The 27,859-nt window shown below is 39.7% G+C and overlaps 1 protein-coding gene across 1 annotated transcript; it reads right to left on the bottom strand.

Annotated features, from left to right (window-relative positions):
• On the bottom strand, nt 1-27,813 carry WDR92 (WD repeat domain 92). The gene is made up of 8 exons (XM_010380632.2): nt 27,518-27,813; nt 17,959-18,059; nt 15,076-15,206; nt 11,590-11,691; nt 8,686-8,801; nt 6,679-6,813; nt 4,086-4,183; nt 1-835 (listed from the first exon to the last, which is right to left on the bottom strand). Exons 1-8 carry the CDS (start codon nt 27,698-27,700, stop codon nt 628-630), a joined length of 1,074 nt encoding a protein of 357 aa, XP_010378934.1. The 5' UTR covers nt 27,701-27,813; the 3' UTR covers nt 1-627.
• Between the last annotated feature and the right edge of the window lie 46 nt (nt 27,814-27,859).

Below are 27,859 nucleotides of genomic sequence, written 5' to 3'. Positions count from 1 at the left end.
TGCCCGCCACTACGCCCAGCTAATTTTTTGTATTTTTAGTAGAGATGGGGTTTCATCATGTTGGCCAGGCTGGTCTCGAATTACTGACCTCGTGATTCGCCCGCCTCAGCCTCCCAAAGTGCTGGAATTACAGGCGTGAGCTACCATGTCTGGCCCACCATTTTGATATTTTATACAATAATATTATGTCCACAAACTTACTGACACTGAAATCTCTCAAAATGTATTTCTGAAGGTTAATTCAGTTTTTCCAAGGCAAACTCTTTTAAACCAAATGAAATGATTCCCACCACAACATTATAGACACTAAAACATAACACAAGCATAAAGATAAAATATAGAACTTCAGGGACATAAAACAAAACTGAAATATGTTTAATTATAGACAACTATTGACTTAGAAATGGAAGACAGAAGAAAAGAACTGGCCCTGGAGACAGTTTACTCGGTGCTTCTGATACCCACATGCAGCAGCAAGCAAGTCAGCAAACACGCCCCGAGAGGCTGGAGGCTGGCCCAGGGGCTTGTGTCTGGGGTCTTTTGTCATCAGCCAAATCCAGCTTTGTTCAATGAGGGTCAGAAGATTCCAGAACCTATCTTAAATTCTATGAGTCCAAAGTCTTGAAGTCAAATTTTATGGAGTTTCGTAACAATTAGTACTCTCACCGTTTGGTCAAATGAACTACAGACGCAAAGACCCCTTTTATCTGGACTCCAATCCAAACTTGAAACGGGCTGGGTGGACAACGTAACATTCTGCAGAAGGCTTACAGAACCTGCGACTCCCATCTCTATTCCCTCAGAATCTTTCTTTGACCGCTGAATAGGGTATTCACTGAAAACAAGATCAAAATGTTAAGAGCGCATAAATCTTAGCTTTCACCATTTTATTTCTACACATACACTTCAATGACTCTATTTCTCAGTTGGTTACTGTGACTAATAAATACTTACAGAATCTTTCTAATACTGAGTTGTTTGCAAATAAAGAGACAATTTCAACCTCAATCCTATCCCCAAAACATGTCATAAAAAGGGTTATTAGTTCTACTAAAAACTTCTAAAAGTCATTTCTGTTCAACATGTATCTACGTTTTCTCTTTTAATATGAAAGTTCTAGGTTGATCTAGGATTCTTTAATACATTTACTTGGTGCTTTTGATAATCTTTTATTTATTGTAATTTTTCTCCAGATTTAGATTGCTGGATATCACAGGCAAACAATGTGCAAAGGCAATGGCTGTGAGTAACATTTGCAGAACTTCATCTAAACACTTCCAGAATGAAAAACTGATGCCAGCTTCTAACCCCCAAGCTCCATTACACAGACCCAAGCCTAAGGACCTTTTGTATACCACTTCTATGGGAAGGCGTCACAGAGTGGAGATGTTAGACCTAAATGTAATTGTTTCAAACAAGAAAAAAGTGGTTCTGAGAACATTTGATTTTTTTCAGCTGAAAATATAAATTTATATGGTAAGAAAAGCAGAAGGTTAAAGTCATAAATCCCATTTGGTCTAGATTTGAAAAGGGGAAAGAAAACACTCCTCCCCAATGGAGATGTGTTCCTAATAAAATACAGAAGCATCACTCCTCAGAAGGCTTTTAAAACCTACTAGTATCAATTATGACAACATCTTTATTTCATAAATGCTGGCAAAGGCCAAGAACGTAAGAAGCACAAAGCCAATCAGAAGCAAAATGGAAATGGAAGAAGAATCTACAGGTAGATGAGCTACTATTTTCTCTTCCTCTCAAACCCTACAAATCAATCTAATGAAAAGAAATAAAACATTCAGATGAATAAACGGTTTAAATACAGACATCTTTCACATATCTCTTGGCAAAGGCTGCAGTTATTTAGTATTCAAAAGATAACATAAAGATTTTTTAAAACCTTCCATATTACCTGTTGAAATTTTAAAAGAATATGTGTATATGATTCAAATAATACTCAAAAAAAAATCAGCATGTTGAAGTTATTCAAAAAACAAGTCGTGAATAACTAGATGATTTCTTCTAGGAGTTGTTGGTTCAGTGGCCAATAAATATTTACAATTTAATTGCATTACTACCAAGACAGACTGGCATATGAAAATAAAACTAAATATCATTGTGCTTAAACCAATTCCCTTTGCTGGTACAATACTTGACAGTAAAACTCCAAACCGATTTGAAGATTAGACTGCACATCTGTTCTGGTTAAGTGTAAAGTTTACATTGCACTAAACTTCAAATTTGCATACAGACCTAACTTGACTGACAGAACTAAATCCACTGTAGTAAAAACTTCCAGCTGCAAAAGTGTTTGTGTGTCTCATGGAATACAAATCCACGTGTGGATTACAAAGAAAACTGGGACTAGTTCTTCAAGAAAGCAGCCTAAAGATTTGGTCACCAAGTAAAATAGTGATGTGCCACATGGCTTCACTAAGGGGACTGGCAGAGCCTAACATGGGGAGGAGACCGGGGTGGAATCAGGGAAGAACAACGGGCAAAGGTGCCCGAAGAAGGGAAAGTAGCAAGTGATCTGTCTACCCCACATTCTCCCAGAACGCCTCAAACTTTTCCTCTGCTTTTCACTCACAGAAACCATACTGTTTGTTTGTTTTTTGAGACAGAAAAGGTCTCTGTTGCTCTGTCTCACTCTGTCGCCCAGGTTGGAGTGCAGTGGTGTGATCTCGACTCACTGAGACCTCCACCTCCCAGATTCAGGCAACTCTCGTGCCTCAGCCTCCTGTGTAGCTGGGATTACAGACGTGTGCCACCACACCCAGCTAATTCTTGTATTTTTAGTAGAGACAGAGTTTTGCCATAACCATACTGTTTCGATCTAAAGCATTCACCATGGCCAGGCGCGGTGGCTCATGCCTGTAATCCCAGTACTTTGGGAGGCCGAGGCAGGTGGATCACCTGAGGTCAGGAGTTTGGGACCAGCCTGGCCAACATGGTGAAACCCCGTCTCTACTAAAAATACAAAAATTAGCCGGGCATGTTAGTGGGCACCTGTAATCTCAGCTAATCGGGAGGCTGAGGCAGGAGAAGCCCTTGAACCTGGAGGTGGAGGCTGCGGTGAGATGAGATCATGCCACTGCACTCCAGCCTGGGCAATAGAGCAAGACTCTGTCAGAAAATATAAAATAAAGCGTTCACTCTGGTTTTTTGTCAGCGGTATCCCTGCACACAGTACTTTAACAAGTACTTTCCAACTGTAGCCCTGTTTTTCAGAACCCCTTCCAGCTTCTCAAAGGAGCTAATAGAGAAGAATTTTATAAATGTGAAAGTCCCAGATATATTGAGGATGGTGTTTTTCTTCTTACATTATTAATGAAACTTTATTTTTGAAAGATCCTTCATTTATAGGCTTGCTATTTTTTCCCTGAGTGATGTTTAAGAAAGATGTAATTTTTCCCCTCCAAGTACATATTGCTTAGCTAATAAAGTATTCGGAAATACCACTAACTCACAATTTTTATCAGATCTTTAATTTTTGTTTTGTTTTGCTTTTTCTCCTTTTCACAGGCCAACCCTGAGCAAGTATATCAGACCTTTTAAATGATCTAGTCGCTACGATGTTAGCGCCCTTGGGATTCAGAGAGTAGCGTGCATAGTAAAGCATTCACTGTAACTCACCCAGCCTAGATATGCAGAAAGCAAACTCAGTAATAAGGTCTTTCCTGAAGACCAATCAGGAGCCTCAGGCTCTGTTGGGGTCTATCACAATGATGTTACTAAATTTAGGCAAGGAACCCTTTCCCCATCTTTTAGAGGCAGTGGGTGTTCTAATCACTTCAAGATAATATCTGATAAAAGTCTTGGGCCAACTTTTACATCCTTAGAAGACACAACTAAAATGATAAATAGACTTAATGTATCAAAAGAAGATTAGTGCACACTTTACTAAATGTAGTGTATTTATACAAAATGCTTAGAAAACAAGTTATGTAATACCATGAAATTTTAAATCATATCAAAATGAACTAAGTCAAAGCAGGAAAAAAAAAAAAAGACAAAAAAGTTCAATCTAATCCTACTTTACACCCACAGGTAACTTTAAAAGGAGCAGTGTGCACTGGCAGACTTACTACTTCCAGAGGTGAAGGCCGCCGGCACCTCCAGCTGTCAGAAAGAGCTCCCTGTTCTGCGGCAGGTGTCGGACCTGCCACACAGTAGATTTATGAGCCTAAACAGAACAAGAGGCACACAACTGGTTTATATGCTAAATGGTGCCCTGGAAGAGAAACTCTGCAAATAAAGAACTTTTACTACTATAATTTCAATGGTTATAAAAGTAATTAAGGTTATTTTCTGGCATGTTTCTTTATAATGGCTATAGAGATTTATAGGAGCACATAAGAAATTAGAAAAAGCATCATTTTTCTTTATTGCTTTATAAAACAAAGTTCTACTGCATTTTAAAAAAGACAGGTATTAAATTTAAAGTCCATTTAAGTTTACAGTACCAAATACATTATGGATAGATTTTACATATGTAAATTCCTCTAGTTCATTCTGAGGGGAAAACACTCAAAATATAAAAATATATACTTTTGTTTATATATACAAAAAATGTGGACTGAATTTTTAAAAATGCACTTTAGTTCTGAGAACAGTTTGAAGTTCACAGCAAAACTCAGCAATAAGTATAGAGTTCTTCTAGACTGAATTTTAACTAAAATTTATAGACTGAATTTTAACTAACAGCTCCCAGAGCCTTATTTTCAACATATTGCCACTGACCTGTCCAGTCTTCAAAATACGGACCATGAGGACTTATAGACAATGTTTACGGTCATAATAAGCTAAGGTCTTTATCATTCACATTAGACTAAAAACCAGCAGCTGGAAGGTTAACAGTTTGTTAGCACCTCAATAGCAACCTGTAAATCCATCCTGGCAATACTGCATTAACTGGGGGGAGTTTAGGAGACAAGAGAGAGACAGAGGGAGGGAGAGAAAGGAGGTGGGAGGGAATGAATGACTGCTGCTTTGTAGAAGCAGCGGGGCTGGCTATTGTGGAACACCACATTTTAGTGAGTGATTAGTCTTGACCTTTGATTTCGATAGTCTTTTGAGAGAATTACCATTAGCTGATAAAGACTCATATCTCAAAACACATATTTTAAGTGTGTAACGGTCTCCCAGTGATTAGGTTCAAGCTGTTGAAACATTTTATTTTGTAGCTTAAACTTCTCTTCTTCTTCAGGAAGTTGAGAAAACACAAAAAGCAAGAGGGGAAATGACCTCTTAAAATATACCAGAGTCATCTATTTGGCAGATTTGGCAATTACTGAGTTAACTAAATATAATTTTTAAAAACTAGGCCAGGTATAGTGGCTCACGCCTCTAATCCCAGCACTTTGGGAGGCTGAGGTGGATCACTTGAGGTCAGGTTTCAAGTCCAGACTGGGCAACACAGCAAGACTCTGTCTCTATGGAAAAAAAAAATGTCTAATTAGCCAGATGCAGTGGTGTGTGCCTATACTCCCAGCAACTTGGGAGGCTGAGGCAGGAGGATCACTTGAGCCCAGGACTGCAGTGAGCCATAATCATGCCACTGCACACCAGCCTGGGTAAGAGGGCAAGATTCTGTCTCCAAAAAAAAGAAGAAAAAAAATAAAAGCCAAACAAACAAAACAAAAAATTGGAGATGACACTATTATTTATAGATAATGATATATGTGTTGCAAATTATACATGTAACAGTTTAGTAAAGTGATCTATGTTGTTGATAGATATTTAATATATTCTGAAATGACAAAAGCAAACCAATACTTTATAATTATCTTAAGAATTTCATTTTCATAAGGCAGTGACAATAATTTACACACAATTATAATAATGAGACAAAATAGGAAGGTTCAAAAATTCTACTGAATCCACAGGAGAGAGAGAAGCAAGGGAGTAAATTCTTACTTCATGAGCAACTTGTGTATTTTAATCTTACGGAAACAAGGAATCCGTAATTGATATTTCTTTCTTTTTATACTTGAGGAAGCTCAAATCACATTTCCAATCCATTTCTTGTGAATGACAGGATCTTTTTGTATGAATTTTCTGTAATCCCCCCAGTCCAGAAACTATCTTTTTTTTTAAACCAGTATTTTCCTTTTGCCCTGCTTTCCTCATCTATTGGTCTAATGCTGCAATACCATATTTCCCTCTCAGCTACCTCAAATGCAAGGCAAAGTTAAGTAAGTAAATAAAATATTTTCGAACATCTACTATAATCATAGTACTCAGTGCTTTCAATAATTTCATTTAATATAGCAAACTGGAATATAAAATAAAATGTAATGACATCATGTACATATAGTTATATTTTGAAAAATATATAACCAGGTATTAGCATAAATATTATATACTTATTAGGAAACACGAGGATGGGTTTTGTTGATCAAATTCCTATTATCAGCTAGGCTTCTTCTAATTGCTCCTAAACTACAAAATAAGATTCCTACCTAACTGAGATCTTTATTATAATCAAGAAGTCTAAAGTTGATAAACTTTGGGGAAGTACTCTTTGCACAGAAAAACTTGTCAAGATCTCACAGGAATATATCAAAAATAGCTCCCCTCACATAAAGACCTGGAAGAAACCTTGGTGACTAATTCTACTTATCAGTCTAAACCAAGCTATCATTCTTCTTCATATAAAGACATTTCCCTCATATTTACCTTTTCTGAAACAGAGGCAAAACCTTTGGTTGGATGCTGTGTTCTCATGTCAAAAACATGGAACTTTCCTTCCAGAGATGTGGCTACTAACTTATTCATACTTATGTCTTTTCTGTCAAACTCCAAGCTACACACCTGAAAACAGAGAATATTTATTACTGGTAATCTCACCAGTATTAACTCAGGAGGCTCTTTTAAACTAAGTAAAACAGCTTTAAAATGGTCAGATAATGTGAAAGCACTCCAACAATCATTTTCTCTTTTAACTTTCACCATAAAAATTTTTTTCCAGCTGGGCGCAGTAGCTCATGCCTGTAATCCTAACACTTTGGGAGGCCAAGGCAGGTGGATCATGAGGTCAGGAGATCAAGACCAGCCTGGCCAACATGGTGAAACCCTGTCTCTACTAAAACTACAAAAATTAGCCAGGCGTGGTGTCGTGTGCCTGTAGTCCCAGCTACTTGGGAGGCTGAGGCAGGAGAATCCCTTGAACCTGGGAGGCGGAGGTTGCAGTGAGCTGAGATCATGCCCTTGCACTCTAGCCTGGGTGACAGAGTGAGACTCCGTCTCAAAAAAAAATTCTTTTTTTCTGGCCAGGCGCGGTGGCTCACGCCTGTAATCCCAGCACTTTGGGAGGCTAAGGAGGGTGGATCATGAGGTCAGGAGATTGAGACCATCCTGGCTAACATGATGAAATCCCGTCTCTACTAAAAAATATGAAAAATTAGCCGGGCATAGTGACAGGCACCTGTAGTCCCAGCTACTTGGGAGGTTGAGGCAGGAGAATGGCGTGAACCTGGGAGGCAGAGCTTGCAGTGAGCCAAGATCGCGCCACTGCACTCTAGCCTAGGCGACAGAGCAAGACGCCGTCTCAAAAAAAAAAAAAGAAAAAACCTCTTTTTTTTCCCATTAGTAAGATCAACAAAACTATCTTGGGTTCCCATGCTCAATGAATGCCTTTGGGGAATCATTATTTAACTTTTTATGTTATTTAACAGTTAAGTAAAGGCTGACAGAAAACAGGAGGAAACCACATTCTTTGCTAAGGGTGTACAACGGAGGAACCAAAAACAGAGCTGGGGAGGTGACTACTGTTTCAGGCTTTCTGTATTGGCATAAAAAGGCCTTTTACTTGCTTATTGTGAAATCTTACTACATGGCCCACAGGGGTCTGCAGACAGGCTGAAGGGGCTGGTGGCTCCCCCAGCACTGTACATACCACACGTGGGTGTGAGCCTGGTGACTCCCCCAGCACTGTACATACCACATGTGCGTGTGAGCCTGGTGACTCCCCCAGCACTGTACAAACCACACGTGGGTGTGAGCCTGGTGACTCCCCCAGCACTGTACAAACCACACGTGGGTGTGAGCCTGGTGACTCCCCCAGCACTGTACAAACCACACGTGGGTGTGAGCCTGGTCACTCCCCTAGCACTGTACGTACCACACGTGGGTGTGAGCCTGGTGACTCCCCCAGCACTGTACAAACCACACGTGGGTGTGAGCCTGGTGACTCCCCCAGCACTGTACAAACCACACGTGGGTGTGAGCCTGGTCACTCCCCTAGCACTGTACGTACCACACGTGGGTGTGAGCCTGGTGACTCCCCCAGCACTGTACAAACCATACGTGGGTGTGAGCCTGGTGACTCCCCCAGCACTGTACAAACCACACGTGGGTGTGAGCCTGGTCACTCCCCCAGCACTGTACGTACCACACGTGGGTGTGAGCCTGGTGACTCCCCCAGCACTGTACAAACCACACGTCGGTGTGAGCCTGGTGACTCCCCCAGCACTGTACATACCACATGTGGGTGTGAGCTCATTTTCTCAAGAGAGGATTCAGGATTTTCATTAGATTCTCAAACGGGTTGGGCCCCAAAAAGTTAAGAACCGTTGGCAGAGGGGCTGACTGAGATGAGTTACTAGAGGTGTCTTCCTTTTGCAGTAGTTCAGAGGTGAATGGAAACATGCGCAGAGAAACCAAAAGCATCAGAATGTACTTTACCCCATTTTTGATGTTTGTCTCCCACCGTAATGCCATATTTCTGAGATCAAATAGTTTGATATCCCCATTGTCATAACCAGCACAAACAACACGTTCTTCTTGATTATAAGCATTGCCTGGAAATCAAGATACAACATTTCACATCCTTATAAATGCATTCTTATAAAGGTTGCTTAAAAGAAATCTTATGAAACTATACATACAGTTTATACTAAATCAGATTTTAAAAATCACACTGGGTAGAATCCCATCTTACCAGTCCTGACAGGACATCAAGATTATTAATGTGGTATCACCCATTAGTTTTTTGGTTTGTTTAAATCTCTGATAAGAGTTTGGATATTTGTCCCCCCAAATCTCATGCTGACGTAAGATCCCCAATGTCGGAGGGGGGGCCTGATGGGAGGTGCTGGGTCATGGGGCTGGATCCCTCGTGAATGGTTCAGTGCTGTCTTTGTGGTAATGAGTTTTCGCTCTTCCAGTTCATACGCGGCCTGGTTGTTCAAGAGTCTGGCGCCTCCCTCCTCCCTTCTCTCTTGCTCCCCCTCTCGCCATGTGACACGCCTGCTCCCCTTTTGCCTTCTGCCATGAGCAGACACTTCCAAGGTCTCACCAGAAGCAGATACTGGCACCATGCTTCTTGCATACTCTTGCAGAACCATGAGCCAAATAAACCTCTTTTCTTTACAAACTACCCAGTCTCAGGTATTCCTTTATAGCAATAAAGGAAGTCAATGCAAAACGGACTAATATAAGCTCATTCACTGTAATTCCATACTGAAAGGATATGTGAAAGCGTTTATTGAATTCAATTTAAAGAAAATGTTTTATAGGAGATGGAGACCATCCTGGCTAACACAGTGAAACCCCATCTCTACTTAAAAAAAAAAAAAATTAGCCGGGCGTGATGGCGGGCGCCTCTAGTCCCAGCTGCTCGGGAGGCTGAGGCAGGAGAATGGCATGAACCCAGGAGGCGGAGCTTGCAGTGAGCCGAGATCCCGTCACTGCACTCCAGGCTGGGCGACAGAGCGAGACTCCGTCTCAAAAAAAAAAAAAAAAAAAAAAATGCTTTATACTATATCTGCAAAGGCTAGCAGGCCAACTATAACTCAAACACAAAGGGGTCTCAGAGAATAAACACAGTTATACTTCTGTTGCTTTCTTGGCAGTAACTATAGTTGAACGCAAACAGAAATTTTAAAACTAATTTATCTTGAAAAATGTTCTGGTGTGATCCCATCTTTACAAGGAAATCTGAAAATAAGCTGTAACACACTGTAACATATTTTTAGTAGATCATACCTGAAGTAAGTTTATAATCTGTCGTTAAACTCATCCTCCTGGAATTCAAGGATTTTTTCCAAGTACCTCTTGCTGAGGAAAGAGTGTTAAGTGAGGAGGCGGCCCCTGTCACTGTGCTAGGCTCTCTGGGCATCCTGTCCCCAAGCTTTCATTCTCTACTGCCTCTAACTTTGTTTTTCTCATAAACTCCAGCCCTGCGTTTCCACTGTGGGCCCCAATTAGATGGTACGCCATCATCTTTAACTCATGATGTCCTAAAATGACCTTACCATTTTCCCTTACAAATTATCCCACCCCTTGTATAATAACATCATTCACCCCACAATCAGCCTGAAAACTCAGTCATCTTGGACATAATCCTTTTCTTTGTTCTTCATATCCAAAAAAATTCCCCAATTCTATGTATTCTGCATAACATTATCTTCTGAATCATCCACTCTGCTCCCTTCTCAGTGCTTGTAACTTAGGTCTTCCCTGGAATACTGCAAAGAGCTCTTGAACTCATATTCACTGTGCCAGCCATCACTCCCGCTAAATACCATTAGTTCATTGTCCTAAAGCTCGGATTTCATCGCCTCCTTGCAAAAACCGTCAAAAACTTAGAACGATCTTCAGGCCATCCTAACACCTCTGGCCATTGTCCTGAGCCATCTCTAAGGATATTCCTACTATTATTCTCTTCTACCATCAGCCCTCCCTATCCATGGGTTCTGCATCTATAGGCAACCAACCATGGATCGAAAATATTTGGAAAAAAATTCGCATCCACACTAAAAATATACAGACTTCTTGTGCTTGTCATTATTCCCTAAACAATACAACGATTGATGCAACATTTACATCATATTAGGTATTATAAGTAATCTAGAGGTGATTTAAAGTATACAGGAGCATGTGTTAAACCATTCATGAGAACTCTGCCCCCATTAATCTCCTCCCACGAGGCCCCACCTCCAACACTGGGGATTACAATTCGACATGAGATTTGGTGGGGACATAGATCCAAACCATATCAAAGGGCAAATGTCAATTAGTCTTACAAAATCAATATTCATTTTAAGTAAATTAATAAAGGAACACAGTTATCAAAATTTATAAGAAATAACTTTGCAATGGCAAACTATTTTCTAGAAAATAAATATACTCTGTATACAGTGTAATGTATGATTTGTTAGGTTACCGTTTGCATCTGAGGCTTGGTTTATCCCCTTTAATGGTGTCTGATTTTAAATTAGGTCAATATTATCTAATCAAACAGAAACACATAATAATAAGCACAATTCTCAGCATTTTACATGTAATTAACTCATTGAATCTTCATGACGACACAACTAAGTAAATTCTATTATTAATTCCATTTTATAAATGAAACAACCAAGGAACAGGTAACTTTGGTAACTTGCTCCAGGCCACACAGCCAATATACTTATTGCAGGTGAGAATTCAAATCCAGGATCCAGAGGCTGACACTAACCACCATGTATATTTGCCTCAGTAAATAATCCACAAAACAGACTATAAAGAGACTAGTGTGAAATTTATTGCAGGATCGTGCTTTTTACCATCTGATAATTCAAATGCAAGAATTCTTCAATAATTTACCAAATGCCACAGTCCAACAGTCTCTCTTGTTTTCTCCTTGTACAGGTTCCATATTAGCAACAGGATCATCTTTTTGCCTTGGGTCCCATACCTTCACAGTTCCTGCCATGCATAAAAGTGAGTTGGCAAAAATTCAAAAGTGAATGATCATGTTTCTTTTCTACATTCTTCTTCTATGACTTCCTGTGTACATGGCAATATGACAGATGTTATGACATCTGAAAATATCCACATTGTTCTGACTTCTAATTGGGTAAGTTTTACTTAATATCAGAGATATCACCCATATGTGACTATCTGGCATGGTTTCCAAATTAATAGACACACAGAAAAGCCAACAAGTGTACCTAAGTTATCTACAAGTGATGACTGACAAGGCAAATGTGAATGTTATGTAATTCAAATCATGAGCCTAAAACAAATGTGTTATTTATTAGGGAAAATACCAGTGTTGCTTTCATTTTTGCTTTTTTCCTTACTACCCATTTAACCATCGGCATGAATACACTCTAATTTTGAATTAATGGTTTCTTATGTTGTGAGTTCTAGAATACTATTTCTTTTCTTTTTTTTGAGATGGAGTCTCACTCTGTCACCCAGGAGTGCAATGGCATGATCTTGGCTCACTGCAACCTCCGCCTCCCAGGTGCAAGCGATTCTCTATCCTCGGTCTCCCGAGTATATGGGACTACAGGCGCCCACCGCCACACCCAGGTAAGTTTTGTATTTTTTTAGTAGAGATGGGGTTTTGCCATGTTGGCCAGGCTGGTCTCAAACTTCTGACCTCAGGTGATCCACCTGCCCCGGCCTCCCAGAGTGCTGAGATTACAGGCATGAGCCACTGTGCCTGGTCTAGAATACTATTTCATATACAATTAAGTTTAATTTTCCTGTGGCAATAGTGAAGAGGAAAATGTTAAATAAAACTAACAAATTCCCAATTTAATTTCAACCCCCTCGTTTTAATTCATGTTATGGGACTACTTACTAAAATAGTGTCACTACCTACAAGAAATGCAAATGTATGTAATAAAATGGCTAAAAGGCAAGTACCTGAGAGAGAATAAGAAAAGGGCAAAAAAAAAAAAAAAAAAAAAAATCCTTAAAAGGAAAATAACTCAGGAAAGGTGGAGGTACAACATTAGATTTACCTCCAGGGATAAAATAAAGATCATTAAGAGGTTGCTTGCTTGACTTTAATATTTATTTATTTAGAGACAGGGTCTTGCTCTGTCACCCAGGATGGAGTGCAGTCATGAGATCATGGTTCACCGCAGCCTCGACCTCCTGGGTCCAAGTGATCCTCCTACCTCAGCCTCCCAAGTAGCTGGGACTATACCACCATGCCTGGCTAATTTTTAAAGTTTTTGTAAAGATGGCATCTCCCTATGTTGCCCAAGCTGGTTTCGAGTGATCTTCCCACCTCAGCCTCCCAAGTGCTGGGATTACAGAGATGAGCCACTGCACCCAGCAAAAGCCTGTTTAAAAAAAAAAAAAGAAAAAAAAAACCCATATATAGAGATAAGAGATTATCTTTCTCTACAGGATTTATACACATTGATAAGATTTACAGTAAGTCTGCAAAAGATAAATGAGCAAAAAACACAGACTATTCATAAAACAAAATTAACCAGTAAATATAGAAAAAACACAAATTGGAAAGGAATACCATTCTGTCTACAAAATAAGATAGAAAAAAAGAAAATCAACGCTAACAGGGTAGACTTGAAATCTACCTCATCTACTGTAGCTGACTATAAATAAGTACTTTGGAACATTTGCCAATAAATTTTAAACTTTTTTTTTTTTTTTTTTTTGAGACGGAGTCCCACTCTGTTGCCCAGGCTGGAGTGCAGTGGTGCGATCTCAGCTCACTTCAACCTCCCACTGCCAGGTTCAAGCAAAACTTGTGCCTCAGCCTCCTGAGTAGCTGGGATTACAGATGTGTGCCACCACACCTGGCTAATTTTTGTATTTTAGTAGAGACAGGGTTTCACTACGTTGCCCACGCTGGTCTCAAACTCCTGGTCTCAAGTTATCCGTCTGCTTCGACCTCCCAAAGTTGTGGGATTATAGGCGTGAACGACTGTACCTGGCCCAATAAATTTTTTTTTTTTTTTTTTGAGACGGAGTCTCGCTCTGTCGCCCAGGCTGGAGTGCAGTGGCCGGATCTCAGCTCACTGTAAGCTCCGCTTCCTGGGTTTATGCCATTCTCCTGCCTCAGCCTCCCGAGTAGCTGGGACTACAGGCGCCCGCCACCTCGCCCGGCTAGTTTTTTGTATTTTTTTAGTAGAGACGGGGTTTCACCGGGTTAGCCAGGATGGTCTCGATCTCCTGACCTTGTGATCCACCTGTCTCGGCCTCCCAAAGTGCTGGGATTACAGGCTTGAGCCACTAAATTTTTTTAAAAATCATAAAATAAAATATGTTTATTCCAAAAGAGTTACACATATGACAATACTCATTTACTCATTATTTTTAAGCCACTCTCATAAGACAACAAAAAAAGCAAACTGAAGGCTTATAGGGGAATGGCCATATGATGGAATATTATATAGTCATTAAAATGATAACTGTGGAAACAGCAATATGTGCATATGACAAAACATTAAATGAAAAAAGTTTCTAAGATACAAATTCATATTCACACTTATAACTATGCAAAATTATATATAAGACCTAAAAGGAAAAGAAAAATCTAATGGTTGTGGTAGCGTGGTAGACTGAATACTATTTTTTCCCTCTATACTCAATATTGCTTTTATGAGTAAAAAAAAATAAGTGATTTCTAAAACACAGCTGCTCTTGAGTACCTATTAGAAAATTATATCTCACTTTTCTTTTAAAGCAATTTCTTCATGGTCTTGAGCAGCCATTAAACAACTAGCCAAATCAATTATAATAGGTACCAAATTTCTCGTGTACCCCTCGTGAAGCAATAACATTTCTGACTCTATTAAAGTCATGCAGTACCACTTTGGACACCAAAAGACCTGGCCCTTCCTTGTTGGTCACTGTAGGGTAGAAGAGCTGAGCTGGTGCCTTTGGAACTCTCCAGTGGATGGATCACAGAACTTCAGTTTTCAACCAGCTGTCAATATGACAGTTTTCACAAGTACTAATTCTGCCTTTTAAAAAAAGAAAATGAAAAGCTGCCACCCACATTATATCGTCAGCTGCCTCAAAAGCCTGTAAAGACATTTTAAACCCTTCAGGGTTCAGAGGAAACCATCACTGTTAGTAGTTGAACCAGCTCAACACTAAAATAGTGTTAAGAAGTGCTATGAATCTATCTCCAAATACCCAAAAGTCTGAAACAATCGAGAGATAAGCAATCAAACTTGCCTGTTAAAAAAGTAGCAGCGAGACTGTTAGATTTAGGGAGTCAAGGTAACTGAAGGGGATTTTTACTCAGAGAGGACATACTGCTGCATAGAGATTTCCATTAAAATAAATAAACAAAATACATAGAATATATGGACTCACCATCTCGGCTGCCGGTCACAATTTCAGGTGCTCCTTCTCCAATTCCTAGTCCACCTACGCCATCTATGGCATTTATAATTTCTTTATGGCCCTTTACAGAATATACTGGCATCTCTGGAGCTTCTAAATTCCTAAACAACAAACACAGCTTTTTACACCACATGTCCCAAACATTTAAGTCTGCTACTGAAATTCAAAAATACATATTACAGTTAGATTTTTTTTTTTGTATAGAAATTAAGGTTTTGCTATGAAGATAGTTTATACATTTATTTACACTTTTGAAATTTTCTCTCCATTCAGCTTCTTTGAAGTCCCCAGTGAGAACTGTCATCATTCAACTTGAAATTCCAATCCTGAGCTCACTATACATAGTGTTCAAAGACGATCTATCCAAGACCCCCACAGATGAATTACCAGGTATGCTTGTGGATAAATGTGGACTCAAGGGCTTCTCCCCAAACATAAGGAATCAGGATCTCAGATGGGTCCCCAAAACAATGACTGTGGTACACTGAAGTCTGAAAACATACTGCTTCAAATATACAGTAAAGCCCAGGAAGGTCAAGGCTGCAGTGAGCTGAGATCATGCAACTGCCCTCCTGCCTGGGTGACAGAGCAAGACCCTATTTCAGGAAAATAAAAAAAAAAGAAAAAAACCAACCATGTATCTGAGGACCTGGCTCTCAGGACAATTCTTTTCAATTCTGGATTTTAGTGGCTGTTACAAAAATATGGGAAGTGAACAGAAGATGGACACCATTAGCTGGCCTTACTAAATTATCATACTCATTGTTAAATTCCATCCACCAAATATGCAAAGGCTTTTGTTAAAATGCAGCTAGTATATTTCTATCTAAAAATATATATATGTAAATTCGAAGTGATATAGAATTCTTCCAAAGTAGGCCTCAGTAGTTGGATCTCATGACCTTTTTAAAGCATAAAATATGAGTAGTGTTTACTTTGTACACATTTCTTCCTTTATAAGGTACTATTTTCCCACTGAAGTCCACATTGATTTTTATCTACTGACGTATTTTTCAGTGTGTCATCGTACAACAATATGTATTACTGAAAGACAGGCTGAAGTTCGTCTAATAGGTCAATTCACAGAAAGGCATTCAGGAAAGTATTGATTACCACAGCTGCACTACTGGGCAATGAATGGCTTGACTAGGTGATCCTCACACATTCCTTTTCTTGCCCATCTCCATTTCTCCCCTTCTTTTGCTTTTCTACTAGAACTTCTATTTATATTTCTCTTAATAATTTAGTTTTCAATAACTTACGGATTTTAAAATGAATGTGGCTATTCATGAAATATAATCCCAATTTATTATTGGGCCAAGATTTATTAATAAAACCTTCCTAATAAAAAAATCTGTGGCCAGGTGCAGTGGTTCATGCCTGTAATCCGAGAACTTTGGGAGGCCAAGGTAAGTAGATCACCTGAGGTCAGGAGTTTGAGACCAGCCTGGCCAACATGGCAAAACCCTGTCTCTACTAAAAACGCAAAAAACTGTCAGGCATAGTGGTGGGCACCTGTAATCCTAGCTACTCGGGAGGCTGAGGCAGGAGAATCACTTGAACCTGGGAGGTGGACGTTGCAGTGAGCCGAGATCGCATCACTATGCTCCAGCCTAGGCAACAGAGCGAGACTACATCTCAAAAACAAGAAAAATTTTTTGAGATATTTCAACCTAGTTTAGAAATTACATTTACCATCACTATGAACTAATCAAGAGATTAAACAAGATTGTGGTTCTACTTGAAATGACTATTTTACTATTTTATAGACTTTAAAACATTATTTTTTAACATGAAATTATAAGATTTATCAATGAAAGTAAGTTGGTAATATCTGTACTATACTAGGAAACTGTATTAGAAAGATGGTCAATGGTACTATTTAATATTTTGAATACTCTTGTGTTGAAATATATTTATTTTTTAAAATAGCCTTCAAACTTGCCTCTCTCCCAGTATCTCTCAAAGCATATGACAAAGCATCTAAGAACTAACGAATACATGTTAATTTAATTATTAAGGAGTTAAAGCAAGGAGAAATTAAAATAGTTTCATTTTGTTTAATGTTATGATTCTAAGACAGATAAATATGTTAAAATAATGTAATTATAAAGTAGCAGGTTCTAAGTGAGACTCAAGAAAGGTCATGTTAGAAAACATGATGCAGGAAAGATAGTTTTTCTAGAACACTCTAGAACTTTCTCCATAATATTTTAGAACACTGCTGTACACTATAAATGATTACAATAATAGATTTTCCTGCAAAGTAATTAAAAAGGAATTTCAATTCATTCCACTCTAAATAAGAAACAACTCTAGGTAAAATATGAAAAAGGCATTTGGCAGAATTGTGATTTTGCCCATTCAAAACAAGTTTATTTTGATTTGTTCAACAGATATGCTTCTAAAAAGTTGTGCTTAGATGTTAAAGCTTGAAAAAACAAACATTCTGCAGTGCTAAATCTATTGCTGAAATATAAATAATTAATATTTACTTTTTTAATGTTATTCATGTGCATTTTTATATACTGTATTTTTAAAGTTGGAGGGGGAATAGACCTTTATTTACAAATACACGGCATTAAATGCTAGCACCAAACAGCATGTGTGAAAATAAGCATTGATAATATTATCCAAAATATCTAAAGAAAAATAGGTTAGTATTTTTAAATGGATTTTGAATATGAAATCTAGAAATATGTATTAAGAGATAATTCTCATATTTTTATAGTTAAAATTGAACATATAAAGAAAGATTTTAAAATTAAAATTCTCTCTTTCAGAGAAAGAGTAATAAAACTATCAAATAAATTGCCTGTCTCATCTGTCTGAATACTGACTAAATCATCTTACCATATATGAAGGTTTCCACCAAAATCTCCAGTAGCTAAATATCTCTGCTGTAAAGATGTTGCACCAAATGTTCCACATTTAATAGGTTTGGCCTTTTCAATCTTGATAGAAAGGAGGAAGACAGGATATATTATTTATGTAAGCAGATATTTATAATCTATTAATATCATATTTACGGCTCTATTATGGCATTTAAATAAGACAATATAAAAGGCAATTAAAACATCTTCTGATGAAAATAATCATACACTTTTTCCTTTAGTCATTTTTCTTTAAAGTATGTAACTGTCAAAAAGAAAAAGTGTTAATTTGCCTTTCCTCTCCTCTCACTAATGAGACATTCAAATGCTGACAGCTCTACAATCTCTATTGCAGATATGAAAGTTTCAGCATTTCATGTGATATTCTTTAAGATCCTCAGCAGAAATGAGAACATAATGAAGATATTATCTTTCCAGATGGTTATGGGAACAAAAATGTTACGTGTCTCTTATAGTTTTCCCTGCAGAACCCTATAAACTAAAGATGTTTATGTCCCACTTTCTCTGGGGCCTTTTCAATGCAGAGAGATTTACAAACCTGTGTGTATCAAGGCACTACTATTGGTATGGATCAGCCAATCTTTTAAGGTTTCTTTACTTTAAAAGGCTACTGCTCCAAGTATCATATATAATCACATTAGTAAAACAATCCCATACAAATATATTATTTAAGGTATGGGGCTTATGGAAATCAGGTGAAGAAGACTATGTAGCCAAAAAGGTCCTTGGAAAGGATCTAATACAATACTCTCCTGTCATAAAAGGAGACCAAAGCATAGGGCTTTACAGATTTGCCCAACTCATACAACATTCAACATTTAATGGTTGCTACTACATGCAAGTCACTGAACTAGGCAAAAAAGGATACAAAGATGAATGAGATTGGCCAGTCCCTCAAAAAGCTAACAACTCAAATATCAGTTCCCATCTGGTTGCTCCAAAATATACATATTCATTATACTACTCCTACACCTCCCTGGGTCTTCTATTCACCTTCTTTTACTTCCTGATGTTTCTGGTTTCTCCACGGCCCCTCCCGCCACCAACTCTACCTGCCCAGGTCACTAAAGTCCCTCCTACAGTCTAACTGCTTTTCCTGCTGCCTTGGCTCCTGAGATCTCTGGAATCTGGAATTAGATGAGGCCACTGATGTCTGCCCCACACCACACTCTTGCCATATAACACTTCCCACTGACTGCCAGCCTCAATGGGGCAAAACTATCTCTCTTGGTCTCTAACAATTGTTACATTTTTAAATTCTTAATGTTTATAAAAGTAATACCTGCTCCCTATAAAAATTCAAACAAAAGGATGGAAGGAAAAAGTGAGTCCCTTTAACACTTTCCAGAAGTAATCCCCATCCTTCTAGATCTTCTACGCATTTACAAACACGCGTTTGTTTCAATACAAGGCAAATCACAGTACACTGTCATTTGATTTGTTTCACTTAACAATACATCTAGATAAACTTTATTCTTTTTGCAGGGTTCTCCAGTTTCCAGGACATCTCCCCTTGTAACTCTGCAGTTTTCATCCCTCCCAGGTTGGCCTGTTTCAAATAATTTTAAAAATAATTTCCCTGCCTCTTTCAGTGTTTAGCCAGGCATTTCCATATAGGTATACATACCAATTTCCATGAATAAAATAAAAGTCACTTAACACAAACTATAACAACTTTTTTTCTCTGATTCAGAAGATACCATTATATGTCATAGGGCTTTGGAAACTCCCAGACTGTTGAACTTTCCTACTATTTGTGATCTGGATAAATTGGAGTTACTATGGCCAAGTCTAAAAGCATTCATACCCTCCTCAGAATTGTCTAGTTAATGAAATCAGTCATCTACAGTAACGTCTGTAAAAGACCCTATTGATGAGAAGCACAGAACCACAGAATGTTTCTCTTTTTAATGCACAAGTGGTCTGAGATGGCATCAGTTATTCACTGTACCAGAAAATTAATACTCGTTTATTCCCATTTTCCCCCAATTTTATGAAAAAGAGTATCTTAAAATGGGGCAACACAGAGGATCAAAATTTTGTCAACTTAACAACACACACAGTTTCTAACTCCAATTTATGTTTTCCTCACCTTTCCGCTCTCCTCAAAGTACCTAAAAATATATTAATACTGCTGGCCGGGCACGGTGGCTCAAGCCTGTAATCCCAGCACTTTGGGAGGCCGAGACAGGCGGGTCACGAGGTCAGGAGATTGAGACCATCCTGGCTAACACGGTGAAACCCCGTCTCTACTAAAAATACAAAAAAACTAGCCGGGCACGGTGGCGGGCGCCTGCAGTCCCAGCTACACGGGAGGCTGAGGCAGGAGAATGGCGTGAACCCGGGAGGCGGAGCTTGCAGTGAGATTGCGCCACTGCACTCCAGCCTGGGCGACAGAGCGAGACTCCGTCTCAAAAAAAAACCATATATATATATATACAGTGCTAAAGCACTTAATCACTATTAGGGCATGGTTTCTACGGTGAAATTAATTCAGAGTTCCAACCTACACCAACTGATGAAACAGCTATCCACCTCTCCCTCCCCTTGGTCTCACACTGAACCTGGGTCTTGCCAGCTCTAAGTCATTGATAATGGCTTCCATGTTCTGAGGCAGAGGGTGGAAGCAGACCCTCTGAGGTAAGAAGCTGGTAGTCCTGATGCACAGCAATGTGGTTCCAGGAGACAGGGGATTAGAAGCTGTGCAGAGCTTGCATCATCTATTGACCCAATTCTCTGGGAACATTTTTCTCAGAGAAGCACTGGGAAGACTGGTCACCCATTTTCTTCCCCCCAACCAACTAAACCATTCTGCTTCCCAGAATTCCACTGCTATCCCCTGAAACCTCTGATGGGGGTTTCTGTGCTTCCTAGGCCATGGAAGAGGTAAAAACTAACCTACACTCTTTGGTCCCTACAGTCTTCTAAAATTTTACAGTTGGTAATAAAAAACTGGAAGCAAACACTTTCCTCCCTGTTATTCTTTTACTCAGCTTTCACTTTTAGACCCTGTAGACTAGAGAATCTCAAACTATACTCCTGGAACACACTTATCTTCTGTTACTAACATAATACATTAATTAGAAAATTCGCCAAGAACAAAAGCCGATGGATGTGTTTTTTTCAAATTTTAAAGTTTTTAAAAAAATAATTTTCTTAGCTTGCCTGGTAGAAAATACTAGCAAATGAACACCAGTTAAAAAAACTTGGACCGGCCGGGCGCGGTGGCTCAAGCCTGTAATCCCAGCGCTTTGGGAGGCCGAGACGGGCGGATCACGAGGTCAGAAGATCGAGACCATCCTGGCTAACATGGTGAAACCCCGTCTCTACTAAAAAAATACAAAAAACTAGCCGGGTGAGGTGGCGGGCGCCTGTAGTCCCAGCTACTCGGGAGGCTGAGGCAGGAGAATGGCGTAAACCCGGGAGGCGGAGCTTGCAGTGAGCTGAGATCCGGCCACTGCACTCCAGCCCGGGCGACAGAGCGAGACTCCGTCTCAAAAAAAAAAAAAAAAAAAAAAAAAAAAAAAAAAAAAAAAAAAAAAAAAAAAACTTGGACCATGCGCAATGGCTCATGCCCGTAATCTCAGCACTTTGGGAGCCCAAGGAGGATGGATCACTTGAGGTCAGGAGTTCAAGACCAGCCTGGCCAAAATGGCGAAACCCCATCTCTACTAAAACTACAAAAATTCGCCAGGCATGGTGGTGGACACCTGTAATCCCAGCTACTGGGGAGGCTGAGGCAGGAGAACTGCTTGAACCCAGAGGGCGGAGGTTGCAGTAAGCCAAGAGCGCACCACCACTCTCCAGCCTGGGCGACAGAGAGAGATTCCGTTTCAAAAAATAAATAAAAAAATAAAATAAAATAAAACAAAACAAAAAAATTAATAAAAATAAAAAACCTTGGAAGTTAAGACTTAAAAACTGTGTGGTTACTTGTGATGTAAAAATCAGAATATCTATATGTATATAGAGTCAGATTTTTCTGCTGAAAATCTCTTCCCCTGTGCAAAGATGGAACTGACTACTCCAATATTTTATGGTGTTCCAAAAACAGCACCGCAATGTACAGATTCTTTGACACCTGTACAAAAATATTTTATTCACACAATTATGTCCCCCTTTCCAAAATGTGAGCACCATGAGAGCAGAGCCTTGCCTAACTTTTTTAACACATAGCAGGCACTCAACATCTGTTGAATGAAGGTATAAATGACCATCCATGAATCTCTCAGCCCTGAGACTAGGGACGGACAAACCAGGGCTGGAGTTCACTTTCTTTGTTCTCTCTTTTCTCCTACCGTACTTTCATGTGCCAGGGTTCTGACAAACTGTTCAGTTTCTGGTGTCATTGACATTCAATCACGAAAATAGCGTCTAGCTATTGAATACCTACATATCAGATATGTTTTAGATATTCTTCCAGTCTAGACCATCCCTTTTCTAATATATAGAACACTGCAAACTAAGTGTTCAGAACACCACTTTCAAGATGACAAAACAGGTTCAGAGGACTGAGTGACTTGCCTAAGGTCCCAAGAGCCAGGTAGAACCCAGGCTTTTTCTTTTAAACTAGGCTGCCTCCAGGTTTATATGTAAATCGATTAAATAAATATTTTATTATTGGAGTCCTCATTCTGTAAACCTGAGAGTTATTGGAAGTATCAAAGGAATGTTCCAATCTTGATTGCTAAGGTAAATGGTACAATGGCATGAATTAAACCTACTTTCAGATCTCTGTCCTTTGGTTTTTACCTTCATTCATGTCTTTACAAGATATAAATATAAGATATTATGCTTCCCTCATGTTCTTTGTTCTTTTCTTATATTAAAGAAACCCAAAGATATTTATAGACACTAGTGGTCTGTTGTATAAGAACCAAATTAAACTCAAATTGTACATCTTGAACATATTAAACGTATTAAAACTGATCATTTGTGTGCACTGAGGACTGCACTTTGCTCAGAAGGGCTGAGCTCTGTTGGCAAACGGACTTACAAAGTAGGCATGTTTCCTCTTTCCTCAGACATTCATGGAAATAATAATAATAGCTAAATTAACAGGACAAAGGTGAAGCTAATTTTTCATAGTTCACAAAAGGGTTCCCTCTTTGCCCCGTTAGATAGTTTATCTACGGAAAAGAAAAGATGAAAATAAGTTGGTGGTAAATCAAAATTTTTCTTGCTAGAAAACTAACTGGCAAAAAAAAAAAAAAAAGTTCTATCTTGCAAAAATTGTTCAACAAAGAAAATCTGTATATACTAACAATTTTTGCTATATGATACTGAAAATGGCCATCACTGATGGTCATCATTGACCTAGCTGTTCGTTTTCTTGCTATAATAAGAAGTTAAAATGATTAAAGAAGCTCAAGATCAATAATTTCTGTGTGAGCTATTTTTGTTCTGCATGTGGGTGGGTCTAGTACAGCTTGTCAGTACTTCCTCCTCCACATCCTGGCAATACTTAATTAACATTAAAAGATCTAGCCAACCAAATGCTAACAAGCAGTAAATTCAGTAGCACAGGGACTAAAAAAGCAGAATTTTATTAGCTTATTGCTTTTTTTTTAATATAAACATCTACAACTGTGATTCCATTTTTCAGGGCCATCCCTAGACCATATGGTATCTTTGTGCCAATTAGAAAAAAGTTGCCCTTTAGAGGCTGATGAAGCCTCACACATGTAAGCCTTAATGAAGGAAAAAGAGCTTTTAACTCCCATTTGAGCACTCAGCCAGACACCTTTGTGTGGTGCAAAAAACTGCTCAACTGAACATGGAGGCCCTGCCCTCCATTCCTTATCTATCCTTTTAGAACTAAGATAAAGAAGACTTCGACAAAGACTGATATGCTTCCTTTACATCTTTTTTTCTTAGATGCACGGGCTTTGCGAGCTCCAAGTCAGTGATAAATTAAAAAAAAAAAAAAAGAAAGATGCATGAGCTTTGAAGCACATGACTTAGGGGTAGCTCTACAATGATAAATCAAGTCTGTTTCCTAATGTTTTAATAAGTGACCCATCTAGCTCAATGGTTCTCAGCCTTGGGACTCATTAGAATCACCTCGCAGAAGTTTAAAAAAATTCTGATTTCTAAACCTTACTTAGATGCAATAAAGACGTACCACTGTGTCAGAATTTCTAGGGGTGGGACCAAGGCACAAATGTTTTAAAACACACACACACACACACAAGCCACAAAATGCACTCAAATGATCCTGATGCACAGTAAGGAGTGGGAGTTACTGGAACAGTATTTAACCTATATTTTTAATCTTTTTTTCCATTGCACCAGAGCAGCCAAATACAATGTAAGTTCTTTTTTGTTTTGGTTTGGTTTTTAGACAGAGTCTTCCTCTGTTGCCGGGCTGGAGTGCAACGGCGGATCTCGGCTCACTGCAACTTCCGCCTCCCGGGTTCAAGTGATTCTCGTGCCTCAGCCTCCTGAGTAGCTGGGATTACAGGCACCCACCACCACGGCCAGCTAATTTTTGTATTTTTAGTAGAGATGGGGTTTCACCATGTTGGCCAGAATGGTCTCACTCTCCTGACCTTGTGATCCGCCCGCCTCAGCCTCCCTTAGTGCTGGGATTACAGGCGTGAGCACCGCACCCGGCCCACTGTAAGTTCTAAAAGGTATTTCTGTATTAGTTGTACCCTCTTTTTGGACAGTAGGCTCTTTAGAAGAAAGGACTCAACTTTTAAATATCTTTGGTCCTTGTTAAACACAGTACCTTGAAATAGTGTGTTCTCAGATAATTCATGGTAGAAAGAAAGATCTAAATGATCCAGGTGAAAACACACTTAGTGATTATTCCTGGCATTGAGATTATGGGTGATATTTCATTTTCCTATTTTCTAAATGTTCTCTCATGAATACATACTACTTTTGCTGCAAAAGAAAATTATCTTTTTAAAATTTGCTGAAACTTCCCAGAGTCTCTACGAAAGACAAAGTACTCTATTCCACTTGATGGAGTAAGTGTACTTTTGAAATACGTACAAATCATATATTTTCATTTTATTATTTTTTGAGACAGGATCTCTGTCACCCAGGACAGAGTGCGGTGGTGCGAACATGGTAGCCTTGACCTCCTGGACTCAAGAGATCCTCCCACCACAGCCTCCCAAGTAGCTGGGACTACAAGCTCGCATCACTTTGCCCAGCTAATTTTTGTATTCTTTTTTATACAAAAAATAGAGACGGAGTTTCGCCATGTTGCCCAGGTTGGTCTTGAATTCCTGGGCTCAAGCAATCCACCCCTCTGCCTCTCAAAGTGTTGAGATTGCAGGCGTTAGCCACTGCACCAGGCCTGTTCTTATTTTAAAAAGTCACAAGTCTGAGCCCTGATCCTGCCACTGCACTCCATCCTAGACAAGAGTGAGACCCTGTCTCAAAAAAAAGAAAAAAGAAAAACAATCATGTCCCATTTTTCTTTGAAAAAGGAATAAATGGCCAGGCGCGATGGCTCATCTCTGTAATCCCAGCACTTTGGGAGGCCGAGCTGAGTGGATCACCTGAGGTCAGGAGTTTGAGACCAGCCTGACCAACAGGTGAAACCCCGTCTCTATTAAAAATACAAAACAATTAGCTGGGCATGGTGGCAGGCGCCTGTAATCCCAGCTACTAGGGAGGCTGAGGCAGGAGAATCACTTGAACCTGGGAGGCAGAGGTTGCAGTGAGCCAAGATCACGCCACTGCACTCAAGCTTGGGTGACAGAGCGAGACTCCGTCTTAAAAAAAAAAAAGAAAAAGAAAAAGAAAAAGGAATAAATCCTTTAAATGCCTTTTTTTAAAAAAATGGTGGTTTACACCTGATCCAGCACTTTGGGAGGCAGAGGCGGGAGGATGGTTTGAGCTCAGGAGTTCCAGGCTGCAATGAGCTATGACAGTACCACTGCACTCCAGACTGGGACAGAGCTATGCCATCTCTAAACAACAACAACAAAAAACAAAAACAACCCAAAATGCAATGTAAAGAAATTTTACTTTGTGTAGAAATCAGGAAGGGCATCATACATTAGATAATCTGAACTAGACATCAGAATAGCAGCAGGTAGCCAGGCTTGGTGGCTCACGCCTGTAATCCCAGTATTATGGGAGGCCGAGGCAGGCAGACTGCTTAAGCCCAGGAGTCGGAGACCAGCCTGGACAACATGGCGAAACCCAATCTCTACCAAAAAAAAAAAAAAAAAAGTACAAAAAATTAGGTGTGGTGGCACACACCTGTAGTCCTAGCTACTCGGGAGGCTGGGGTGGGAGGATTCCTTGATCTGGGAAGGCGAAGGTTGCAGTGACAGTGAGCTGTGTTTGCACCACAGCACTCCGGGCTGGGTGACAGATTGAGATCCTGTCTCCAAAAAAAAAAAAAGCCACTGGTTACTGGAAGCTAAGTGATGAACAATATAAGGAAAGGTAGAAAAGAATAAGCCATGTTTCATGTTTGTCATTCAGGGAAATTTAAAGCGGAATGGGGTCTTACATACTTTTTATTCTAGGCTTAACAGTCCAAATTGTATCCATCCTTTATCTACCAGTTTAATCCCTACCTCCTCCAAGCCGATTTTCTCCATAGATTTTGATCCCCAGAGTTCTTAACCTACCCTGCACTTGTAGTCTATTACAACTCTGATCTGATTATGACTGATCTTTTTTTTTTTTTCAGGTAACCGAAATCAAGATTTTTTAAAAACTGTAAACAGCTACAAAATGCTAGTTACTGTCATTATTCTCTAATTCTTTCACTAGTAATCTTCAAAAAACAAAAAACAAAAACTTGTAAACCTAATCTCTCCACACCGTGCTTAAATCCTTTCAATCGTGTCCCGTTTTTCTTAGAAAAGAGGCATAAATCCTTTGAATGTCCTACAGATCTTGCAATGTCTGGTTCCTGCTTATCCCTCTAGTTTCTTAAGAGGATAAACTTCTTCCCATCACTGAGCTTCTGCATGTGCAGAAGCCCTGGAAACCTTGTCCTTTACTCCTAGTTTGGCCTAGTTAGCTCCCGCACATACCAAAATCTGTTTTCACTCATCCCAAATCTGTTTTCACTCTCACTGAACCGTAACCGTGTTCCTTTGTGTGAGACAACTCATCTCGGTTTGTACTTATGTATCGTTGCTTTGATTATTGAACTGAGTATCTCTCCCACTAGAAAACAAACTCCATGAGATCGGGGACATTGCCATTCACATGCCTAGGAATACCAGGCACTCAACTGATACCTGTCGAATGTGTTAGGTTGCCTCTTCCAACCACACTGCAGGCATCCTAGTGCCCGCTTTGGCTGAACTGCACTTGGGGTGGCAGGAGGGGTGGGCGCGGAGGAACTACCCCGCGGATGAGAAAGAGGTTTTAAATGGGAAACATTCCTCAGTCGGCGGTCAGCTTCTCTGGTCTCGCTCGGCTCAAGCCATGCTTTGGGGGACGCTGGACGAAGGCGCTGGCAAAGAGGAATGCAGACCCCAGGATCCGCACTCGCGCCCAACGGCAGTCCGGATCGTCGACCCGGCACCCACCTCTCGAAGCAGCTTCAGGTCCCCGTGTTGGATCTCGTACAGCTGAATGACGCCGGTACCCCGTGCGAAGTTGCCCATGGTCACAAATTTGGCGCTGCAGGGCACCCATTTACAGTCAAACACCGTGTAGTTGAAGCCCTTCTGGATATGGGCGATGATCTGAGGCTTCTCGAAGGCCGACATGGTGCAGCCGATTTCAGTTCCGCCAACCGCCACACCCAGAGCCCCCAAAACACCAACCTGGAAACCAGACTCCAAACATCGGCAATTTGTCCCTCCCGCTTTCCGTATTCTGCCCCACATGCCCTAGGAAGTTGGCTGTAGTTATCTCCAGATAATGCC

Source organism: Rhinopithecus roxellana, chromosome 17 (assembly GCF_007565055.1).
Source record: "Rhinopithecus roxellana isolate Shanxi Qingling chromosome 17, ASM756505v1, whole genome shotgun sequence".
NCBI lineage: Eukaryota > Metazoa > Chordata > Mammalia > Primates > Cercopithecidae > Rhinopithecus > Rhinopithecus roxellana.
This window is presented reverse-complemented; position numbering and strand designations above follow the sequence as displayed.

What these genes read in the sequence shown, in the direction of transcription:
- WDR92 (XM_010380632.2), bottom strand. Translation starts at nt 27,700, where the DNA reads ATGTCGGCCTTCGAGAAGCCTCAGATCATCGCCCATATCCAGAAGGGC. An exon ending in ACCTGAAGCTGCTTCGAGAG is followed by an intron (nt 18,060 to 27,517) that starts GTGGGTGCCGGG and finishes CTTTCTATCAAG; the next exon opens with ATTGAAAAGGCCAAACCTAT. An exon ending in TGTGACCGGCAGCCGAGATG is followed by an intron (nt 11,692 to 15,075) that starts GTGAGTCCATAT and finishes TATGCATGGCAG; the next exon opens with GAACTGTGAAGGTATGGGAC.